Here is an 11,513-nt window from a genome sequence, read left to right on the forward strand (position 1 = left end):
GTTCTGGAGCAAAATTCACTTTTACGCCACTGTCATAAAAACGAATCGCACTTTGAGCTCCCCTCAGAGCATTTATCAACAAGTTAAAAGATACAGAACCGGCAAAGACAATATGAAAAGCCGAAGAACAACGTCGTCTGACAATATAATATTACAAGATTTTACACAAATGTGACTGTACAGTTTTGTTTATAGTGACATTGGAGATCAACATTAACATATCAAAAAGAAAAATGAAAAAGAATGACAAAGTTCTTGTTTCCTGAAATACTGTGTTTGCATTTTCAGGTATTGTACATTGTTTGCTCGGTGTTTGAATGTGGAGGAAGTGTGTAATTGAATATAAATGTTGTTGGTGACATGATATCTGCACATATTTCACTGAATATACATTAGACAGTGTAATTTATTACAAGCTAGCTGATTTAGATTGCAAGGTTGAAAGCTTTCAAGGCTTATTTGGCATGAGATTGCCAAAGACTGACCAAATATTTTGGCTTGAGATTTGACCAAACACTAGCCTAAGACGAGACTGTGCTTAAATATTACTTGCTGCTTTTCATAGCTGGAATAAAAGGGCTAAGTCAGTATATTTATTGCTAAAGCTGTACAATGCATGAAATTTAATGTACAATAGCAGTCTGAGGGTGAAACTAAACTGGCAAGATGGAATCCCAGGTTTCTTTAACAATGTTGTCAGATTGTTACAGAAAATAATATAACTAATATAAGTGCTAAGTTTTGGGCAGTGAGCATGTGCCATCTTTGACTGCCATGCAGTGGAGTAGTAAGGCATCCCCTTCCCTCCATTAGCCTGGGGTAGTGCCTTGAGCAAGCACTAGCGACCCCTTGATCCCCCTGGTCAGGGCTATGACTGCAGACTGGTCTCGGCAGACTGCATGGAGGGGACCACTATCTGGTGGTTCAATGGGCAGGAACGCAGACCCAGAAAAGCATTCATGGAGCGTGATCAGGGCACAGTGCAACACATAGAACACTGTTGGCCATCCACTGCATCCCGACCTAGCTCCAGCCATCTTGAGTCTGTCTTGCCCCTGAACCCAGTTAGGTTGGGACGAGAGCGTGAGGCTGACAGCTGTGCAACTCTCCCTCACTCTAATCCAAGTCATGCACAAGTCATGACTTCAAATTCATGTCCTCTGGCAGTGAGCGAGTGGTGAAGCAGCAGGTGCAGAAACACTGGAAGCTGTAGTCACAAACCTGCACAAAGACAACCCATGGCACAGGCTCGCTCTCTGCTGGAATGATGCGGACAGGCCTCCTCACTGTCTAATTTTAAAACTCTTAAAACGCACCTCTTTTCTTTGGCTTTTAACACCATGTAGGTTGTTGATTTTATGTACACAGATATTTTATTTGGAGTGGACTGCCTATTTAATTATTTATTTTTATGTTATGTTTTATGGTGTTATTTTATTGTACAGCACTTATTTTATTGTATAGTTTTATTGTGTTTATTTATTGTCCCGCACTTTGGAAACCTTTGTGTTTATTTAAACTGTGCTTTATAAATAAAATTGGATTGGATTGGATTGGGGCGGCATGGTGGTGTAGTGGTTAGCGCTGTCGCCTCACAGCAAGAAGGTCCGGGTTCGAGCCCCGTGGCCGGCGAGGGCCTTTCTGTGCGGAGTTTGCATGTTCTCCCCGTGTCCGCATGGGTTTCTTCCGGGTGCTCCGGTTTCCCCCACAGTCCAAAGACATGCAGGTTAGGTTAACTGGTGACTCTAAATTGACCGTAGATGTGAGTGTGAATGGTTGTCTGTGTCTATGTGTCAGCCCTGTGATGACCTGGTGACTTGTCCAGGGTGAACCCCGCCTTTCGCCCGTAGTCAGCTGGGATAGGCTCCAGCTTGCCTGCGACCCTGTAGAACAGGATAAAGCAGCTAGAGATAATGAGATGAGATTGTGTTCACAATACAAGTTCCTGCTCTCACTTGCGTTAAAGCAACTGTAAACAGTTGTTCCCTCAAGTTTCTTCTTCAGCCTCCATTTTTCTTTCTCTTGAAGTAAATAAGACAAATAAAATGCAGTTTGTCATGTTGCAGAGAAACTGCAAAGCTTAAAGTCCTCTATTCTAAAAATGCCAGAAAACTTAAAATGACAGCTTTAGAAGAAGAAGAAACCTTTATTTGTCACATGCACACTTCAAGCACAGTCAGACTCAGACCCCGTCCACACGTAGCCGGGTATCTGCTAAATCGAAGATATTTTTCTACGTTTTGGCCTATCATCCACATGAAAACACATCAAAAACGAATATTTAAAAAAACTCCGGGCAAAGTGAAGATTTTTGAAAACTCCGTGTATGCCTTTTCGTGTAGACGGAGATAACCGGAGGTTTGCGTTTTAGAACGTCACAATCTGCGTCAAAAAAATGACAAATCTGCCCTGATGTCAAATGCGTGCGACCTTTGTTTACTGCAGAAGCCAGATTAAGCAGGAACAAAGAGTAATGGATCAGAGTAGTGCCTTGAAAGCATTAATTATTGTGCAGGTGCTATTCACATGTTTAATTTTAGAAGCCCAGCTACTGCTCCAAGAGCACAGGCGACGGACAACATTGCGGTCGGTGATTTACCCCATCTTAACCACTCCACGTAGGCATGTTCCTCGCCGAAATCGTCGACGCCGCTTTTGGATCAGACCGGGACGCACTGCCAGCTGGTGGGAAAACTTTGAGATGGAAGTCGTACTCCCAGGGGAATGGCATGACAATTTCCGTATGTCCCGGTCCTCACTCCTGTCGCTGTCAGAGTTATTACGTCTTTATATCGAGGGGCAGTCCACTGTCATGCGATCACCCGTCAGTGTCATCAAAAAAGTTGCGTGCACGCTTTACTATTTAGCTGACGAGGGCAGATTACGGAAGACAGCTAATGCTTTTGGTTTGTCAAGACAGGTTGTCTCAAACATTGTCAGGCAGGTGTGTAGAGCTATAACAGTGCACTTGGGACCCCAGTTCATACAACTGCCAACAACTGAAAGTGCAGTGCATTCACTAGTGGAAAAATTTGAACAGATCCATGGCCTCCCTCAGTGCATGGGTGCAGTGGATGGGACCCATGTTGGGATAAAGCAGCCTTCAGCAAATTCCACTGATTACCTGAACAGAAAGGGTAATTTTACCTTAAATATCCAGGCAACATGTGACTATAAATACTGCTTTATGGATGTGGTAGTGAAATGGCCGGGAAGCGTCCATGACGCCCGTGTTTTTTCCAACTCAACCATCAATGACTTTCTCAAAAATGGAAAAATCCCTCCTTGTCCAAAACAAATTGTTGACAATGAAGCACCCATTCCAGTTTACATTTTGGGTGATCCCGCATACCCATTACTGCCATATCTAATGAAGGAATATGCTAATGGAGGAAGCACTGTTCAGGAGCAGTATTTTGGACTATCTTTGTGCAGGGCACGCATGGTAATAGAATGTGCCTTTGGGAGGCTAAAGGCTCGTTTTGGAGCTTTGAGGAGAGCCATGGATATAAATCTACATGACCTGCCCTTTGTTATTTATGCATGTTTTGTGCTGCACAATTATTGCGAGGCCTCTAAAGACACAATAGATGACAACTATGTTACTGAAGTCATTCACCAAAACAGGGACAACCAGCCAGACTCAGAACCAGTTGTCGTCAGAGGAGACAGCTTGACAGCTGAAGGAAAAAGAGTCAGAAGAGTTCTAACCCAGTACCTGGATCCATAAAGGGGACAAAGCTGTTTAACTGCCAAGTGGCATCATTTTTTTAATTATTATTCTTGGTTATAACATCACCTCAGATGTTCACATGTTTTGCACGGTTGTGCACACATTTCTTGAAAATAGAAATCATATAGTTTTGAAAAAATAATAGCACTTGTCAAAATAAACATTGCACTTGTCACTGAACATTTGGAAATGTGCAAATACACTTTTGATAAAGCAAATAAGAGCTCAAGTTATTACAATGAAAGTAAACAAGTTATACTAATTCTGTATTCTGCTGAAGTATGTTTCCCTTCATTCATCACAATATTTTCTTTTTATCTGTGGCTGATATTACTTAACATTTTGTGTATATGAGAGCTGCTGCCATCAGTATTGCTGCAGAAATAAAACTGTTGAAAATCAATATTGCCTCGTGTCACACTTGGTATACTCAAACAGCATGAATAAACATATTTAACTGTCATACTCAAGTCAAGGTAAGAATTTTCAAAGAAAATTTGCTAGGAAAAAGGATTTAACAAAGAACAATGCATTTTAAAAACATGCTACAGAAAATAACTTTGCATTTTAAATGCAAAAAAGTAACGGAACAGTCCACCGTACTTCCATAATGAAATATGCTCTTATCTGAATTGAGACGAGCTGCTCCGTACCTCTCCGAGCTTTGCGTGACCTCCCAGTCAGTCAGACGCAGTCAGATGCGCTGTCACTCTTATTAGCAATGTAGCTGGGCTCAGTATGGCCAATGGTATTTTTTGGGGCTGTAGTTAGATGCGACCAATCTGCTCATTGTCATTGGCCATACTGAGCCTAGCTACATTGCTAACAGGAGTGACAGCGCGTCTGACTGTGTCTGACTGACTGGGAGGTCACGCAAAGCTCGGAGAGGTACGGAGCAGCTCGTCTCAATTCAGATAAGAGCATATTTCATTATGGAAGTACGGTGGACTGTTCCTTTAAATTCAGCTCATGTAACCAACTGTAAACACTTCATATTTATCACAAGAACATGTGATAAACATTTAACGCAAGAAATTATGAAATATGATCAATATTCGTCACTGAAAAGAGCTCGAGTGTAAGAAAACCCTGTGAGCCCTGTGTCAGCAGTTGTGCTGGAATGAGCTGCATCTTGTGTGTTACCTGCATTCCGCTGTGTTCCTCTGACAGGAGGTGAGCTGTTTGGGAATGACTGAAAAGCTTGATTGGGATGTGCTGATTGTGTATATGGTGTGTGTGACATGTGCCCTCTTGCTTCGTATGGCATGTAGTGTGATGGCTGAGGGGGTGGAGGCTGCATGACTTGTCTAAGGACACTAAAACTTTCTGACACGGTTTTAGTCAACATGTTAAGAGTTTCTGAAAGTTTAGCGAAGATATCAGATGCTTGCTTCTCTGATGTCTCCAAAAGGTCCACCAATCTCTTCTTCACACGCTGGTCCTCTTCCACTGCATTAAGCCACTGGGTCTCCGTGGGCAGCTTTCTCCTCATTCGGCTGTGCCGATGTCCATTCAATTTTTCCTTTAAAGAAGAAAATAAAAAAGTTCATATTTGAATGGTTATTTCAGTGCAACTATGGCGTCCAGATGGCATCTGCATGACGTAAACTTCTACATACTGTTAAGCAAAACTGCAAATACTGTACCTGCAACAAGTGTCTTCTTTCCTTCACTGAGGATGTCGCACTGCTCTCCTGCTCGGTATCTGAAGTAGTATCGGATGGCTCCACGGTGGATGAGGAGGACGCAGTAGGCGAAGGAACAGGGAGGCTGTCATTCAAATCACTTGTTTCTATGCCAGACGGCATGGTTGTGGTCACGGGGGAACCACCCCATATCTGTTCGCACAATTCGAAATAGAGAAGAACGACTCTGCCAAACCCGCTCCTGCGTCCGTTGTCAACAGCCAACCGATATTTACCCCTCACAGCCTCGATTTTCGTGGTCAGGATACTCCGCGTTAGCTCGCCCCTTTCATGAGGGAAGTCGTTAGAACTCTCCGCGGGATACTGCTCCAAAAACAGGGTCAATATGTCCACATATTTGCTTTGACAAGATTCCCAATGAATGTTTTCTTGCATCTTTTGAAGTTTATACTCCAAAATTTTGTTTAAAAGTAATTCTGTCTCCGAATCTGTCCAGACGAACGAGCTTGGCGCCATGTTTTATGTTTAGGCGGAAGTGATGCCAACAGAGGGCTATTCTGATGTGATTGGGGGTAGGATTTGGGGAAATAATGCCATCTACAGGTTTGGAATGCTTATGAATGTGATTGAAAACGCAGATGTTCGGTTATGTGTGGAAGGGATTTTTTTCGAAGACGAGGTGGTGTGGATGAAACATTTTTATAAACGGAGGGGGGGAAAATGTTCGGTTTTAAAAATACCCGGCTACGTGTGTACATGGCATCAGAATCAGAAACACTTTCATTGCCAGGTATGTGGACACACACGAGGAATTTGACTCTGGTTCACTTAGCTCTCATAGTACAAAACAGATTTAAAAAAAAGCGTATACACAACAAACAAACAAGCAAACAACAACAACAAAAATAGGTGCATAGTGCAAAGTAATCCAGGTAAGTCAAGTATGGAATAGTTAAATAAATATAAAGTATACAGTGTGCACAGAATGACGGTATAAGTGTTCAGATATTTTACAAGTGATATTACTGATATATGAATCTGGATTTTAGCTCTTCATCACAGAAAGGATTTCCCTTTAGGTGCAATATGGTGCATAGTGTAAAGATGAAATAGTAAATATAAATATAATATAAGTAACAGTGAGCACAGAATGACAGTATGAGTGTGCAGATATTTTGCAAGTGATACAGTATTACTAATATATGAATCTGAATTTTAGCTGTTCATCACAGAGACAGCCTGAGGGAAGAAACTGTTCTTGTGTCTGGTTGTGTGACCAGCGAAGAAACGCAAGAAACACAACAAATACACAAAAACATAATGTGTATGGGTTACTCTGCATTTAACTCATCTGAAGCAGTGAACACACACAGAGCAGTAGGCAGCCACACTACAGCGCCCGGGGAGCAGTCAGGGGTTAAGTACCTTGCTCAAGGGCACTTCAGCCCAAGGCCACCCCATGTTAACCTACTGCATGTCTTTGAACTGTGGGGGAAAACGGAGCACCCAGAGGAAACCCACGCAGACACAGGGAGAACATGCAAACTCCACACAGAAAGGCCCCCGCTGACTGCTAGGCTCGAACCCAGAACCTTCTTGCTGTGAGGCAACAGTGCTAACCACTACACCACCATGCCGCCCATCTGACTGATACAAAGTGCTGATAAAATGTTAAATAAAATAGCTTTTGAAACAGACGGTTTGGATTCATTTGTACAGTATGCAGTGAACAGAACAGAAATAATTTTGTTTTATATCTTTGTCTGTTTTAGCTGAATAAAGAAGTGGAGAAGGTGTACACCCTGATAATTGTACAGAACCTTCCAGTGAAGAACCTAAAACCTGCTGTTGTGAAGGTTTATGACTACTACAAGCCCGGTATGCAATCTGTACTTCTTTATCAACCAGTACAATTTCTATATTTAGCTGTTTAAAGAAATTACACACAGAGCTCAGAGTGTGTCTTGTTTCTTATGAGAACTAAAGCCTAATTGTCTGTTGTTTTTTTCTTCTAAAGGTGAGAAGGCTGCAACTGAGTACACCTCTCCATGTTCAGTTCAGTGAGAATTTGTACAGGATCTCAGCAAAAATCCAGCGCAAGAGCTTTTGTCCACATTTCACTTATTTTTATGGAAATTTTTTGGGTAGCTTACAGCCATCAACATCTCAAAACTTTTCCATTTCACAGAACTTCAGTAACTAATTCATACGCAGCAAATTCCTCAGTGTCGAATTAATACTTTCAGAGTTAATTTGTGTCCAATTGGACCTATATAAACACAGTAGGGTGTTAAATCAACACTCTGGGTGTTAATTCAACACTGGGGATTTTGCTGTGTAGTGTGTTTGAGGTTTTTTTCCTCTCTTCTTTTCATTATGCTCAACTTCAGTAATCAAGATATATTTGTTGTTCAGAAAGTCCCTATTTGTAATGTATATTATATAAGCTTTACACAATAAATCATTTACAGATGCAATGTCACTCCACAAGACTGTTTATTTCAGGTGTTTTTATTTTTTACTGTTTGATGGTCTCACATGAATTAAAAAGGCAAGAAATTCTAGCAATTAATGCTTGACAAGACACACCTAGCCAAGGCCAGGGAGCAGACAAACAGACTAAACTGACCATCTGCTAGCTGCCTTAGGCCTTCATTCAGGTTCCACTATATTGAGATTGTGTCTGTTCCCTGAGCTATCTGAAAATTTAGAAATACTCAAAGAGTTTGTTTTAGTAACCCAGTCAACATTAAATTAGATCATACTGAATGTACAGCCAGCACATTTCATCTAAAGCTCGAGCTGTTAAATATTACAACCCCAATTCCAAAAAAGTTGGGACTGTGTAAACTGTAAATAATAAACAGAGTGCAATAGGGTAAAGTTTAGTGTTCCACAAGGTTCTGTCTTAGGCCCATTGCTTTTTTCACTTTATATATGTTATCTCTGGATAATATTATTTATAAGCATGGTATTAGTTTCCACTGTTATGCTGATGACACACAGTTGTATGTTTCTGCAAAGCCAGATGAGAGACACCAGCTTAATAAAATTAAGGACTGTGTAAAGGACATTAGATAGTGGATGCTTATTAGATCTGATATGACTGGGATTCTTATATGTTGGATGAAAGGACAGAAGATTGGCAAGGATATTCCAGAGTAAATGGTTATCTTTTCAAGCCCCCAACACGAGAAACTGCCAGTTCACTCAGTTCATGACAGTCTTCCTCTGTAGCATGTGTGAGATGGAGAGATAGGTAGATTGAGACATGTGCAGAATGCAGTGGTTACCTTACATTATGTTTTCCTCAACAAAACTAAAAACAAATCGAGTCTTGCAATATTGCAATCTGAGAGCATTTAACATGTTTCAGTTAATAATTTATGATGATGATTGGATGCACACATTTTTCTTCTGGTTAACGTGCATCATATATGATAAGATCAGATGCCACGAGTGTGTAAATGTTGCTCATAATCCTGCGTCTGATGCAGTGTGTGTGTGTGAGAGAGAGATTGTAATACGTGCAGAATGTGGTTTGTCATTGCCTTGCTGAAATAAGCAATGATGAAACCCATCATCTAGATGGTAGCAGGTTGCTCCAAAACCTGGATATATCATTCAGCATTAATGATGCCTTCCCAGATGTCCAACCTACCCATGTCATGTGCACTAATGCCCCCTCATACCATTACAGATGCTGGATTTTGAACTGTGCACTGATAACAAGCCGGAGAGTTCCTCTCCTCTTTAGCCTGGAGGATGTGGTGTCCATGATTTTCAAAACGAATTTCAAATTTCAATTCGTCAGACCTCGGGACAGTTTTCCGCTTTGCTTCAGTCCATCCTAAAAGAGCTCCGACCCAGAGAAAGTGGTGGTGTTTCTGGATATTGTTTATATCTGGTTTTAACTTGCATTTCTGGATGCAGTAATGAAGTGTTTTCACAGACGATGGTTTTCTGAAGTGTTCCTGAGTCCATACGGAGATTTCCACTACAGACACATGTCTGATTTTAATGCAGTATCTCCTCAGGGCTCAGATGATGGGGCATCCAATGTTGGTTTTCGTCCTTGTCCCTTGCATAGAGATTTCTCCTTATTCTCTGAATCTTTTAATGATTTAATGTTTACTGATTGCTGTTAGCCAATCAGAGGTAACACGTTCACATGTCATGAATATTAATGATAAGAGCTGAAATCTTGTTCTCTCCCCACCCGCTCCTCCACCAAACTAGAACAGCCTGAAACAGGAGAACCACAGCATTTTTTTCACCAAAACCAGCTCACAGGGCATTCATTCATACTAGAGACCACTGCACAATTAATGAAAAAACGATGCAAGGGGACCTTTAAGCATTGCACAGCTCTCTGGACCAGGGACATCTGGAGTTTATCCCCTGATTAACAGAGCCTACCACCAGAAGATAACGTAATCAAAAGCCCATTTATGGATTAAGTGAAGATAATTGAAGATTTCTGGATGCTTATAAACCCAGACTTTCTGGCACCTTACCAGCAAATGGGCTCAACAGACTTTAATTTACAACCCCACTGACCTCAAGCTGACCTCCTCTGGAGCCCCACAAAAACTTCAGAGCAAAGATGATTTCATTTTTTTAATTAAATGGACACTTAGTCCTTTTCAGCTACCTTAGCATTCTATGCTGAAATGATCTTTAGCTTTATCTGAACCGAAACAATGAAACATACAGCAAATAAAGAGATTCCTTGGTCAGGGAAAAGTGTTTAAGAATGAAATTAAAGTTTATCTGGGTGTTTATCTGGGTGTTCCTCTAAAGGTTATAACAATCAGTATTTTAATTCATTATGCTTGACTTAAATATCAACAAACTAGATTTTGGGTGATTGGAAAAATACTGATTTCTTTACAGTATATAGCAAGTACTTAAAATTAGAGTAATTTATAGATGTTTTTATTTTTTTACACAAGACAATTTATATCACAAATCATATTTTTGATTTATAAAATATTTGAATAGAAATGTGATGAGGAATTCCCTGAAATTATTCAGTTGCACACAAGTATACCGATTTTAATCTGATGAATTTTGAACATTACCAAACGTAATAGCACAAACAAGATAAACATTATTCAGTTGCTTTTACTGATCTAGCATTATTATTATTATTATTATTATTATTATTACTACTATTAGGCGACACGGTGGTGTAGTGGTTAGCACTGTTGCCTCACAGCAAGAAGGTCTGGGTTCGAGTCCCGTGGTCGGTGAGGGCCTTTCTGTGTGGAGTTTGCATATTCTCCCCGTGTCCGCGTGGGTTTCCTCTGGGTGCTCCGGTTTCCCCCACAGTCCAAAGACATGCAGGTTAGGTTAACTGGTGACTCTAAATTGACCGTAGGTGTGAATGGTTGTCTGTGTCTATGTGTCAGCCCTGTGATGACCTGGCAACTTGTCCAGGGTGTACCCTGCCTTTCGCCCGTAGTCAGAGGTGGAAAAACCCGGGTGCAGAAAGTAAAAACCCTGCCACATTTTTGCTCCAGCCAATTCAATGAACCAGCTGATCCTAATTACCACATCCCCTAAGCCAGGTTGATGAGCTAATTGGTGAAATCACCTGTGTTGAGAGCACAGGCAGAAGGAAAACCTAAGCAGGACTTTTACTTTGTCAATCCAGTTTTTCCACCTCTGCCTGTAGTCAGCTGGGATAGGCTCCAGCTTGCCTGCAACCCTGTAGAACAGGATAAAGCGGCTAGAGATAATGAGATTATTATTATTATTATTATTATTATTATTATTATTATTATTAATTTTCCTTTAGGTACTGTAATGTCATAGAGCACTTTGACTGACCTGTTCCTTTCACTTTTACAGCTCGTCAGCTGAAGATCTTCGATGTCCCGTCGGTCGTCCGATGATCTGGAAGGAATTTTGTTTGTAGTTCGTCGATGTTGAGAAAGGGAAAAGGGATCCAGTCGCCTTTCCTCTTTAAAATACTGCGTGGGCTGCAGTAACTAACCAGTTCAGTTATTATTACAACTATGCGAAGATCAAATACATTGAACTTTGGCTAAATGTCCGGTATCAATAGCTCGTTCTTTGTCCTTTGTTCTTCTGTAGCACAGATGCAACGGCCTCTCTTTCACGCATGG

General features: G+C 41.0%; 1 protein-coding gene across 1 annotated transcript in view; it reads left to right on the forward strand.

The window, feature by feature from the left end:
- LOC132892686 (alpha-2-macroglobulin-like) overlaps window positions 1–7,443 on the forward strand; it is a 110,358-nt gene extending 102,915 nt beyond the window's left edge. Inside the window, exons 33-35 of the mRNA XM_060930998.1 lie at window positions 4,904–4,963; window positions 7,152–7,257; window positions 7,397–7,443. Coding sequence (XP_060786981.1) covers window positions 4,904–4,963; window positions 7,152–7,257; window positions 7,397–7,443 — 213 coding nt within the window. The remainder of the gene's footprint in view (window positions 1–4,903; window positions 4,964–7,151; window positions 7,258–7,396) is intronic.
- The last annotated feature ends 4,070 nt before the right edge of the window (window positions 7,444–11,513 follow it).

This window comes from Neoarius graeffei, chromosome 10, assembly GCF_027579695.1.
Source record: "Neoarius graeffei isolate fNeoGra1 chromosome 10, fNeoGra1.pri, whole genome shotgun sequence".
Lineage (NCBI taxonomy): Eukaryota > Metazoa > Chordata > Actinopteri > Siluriformes > Ariidae > Neoarius > Neoarius graeffei.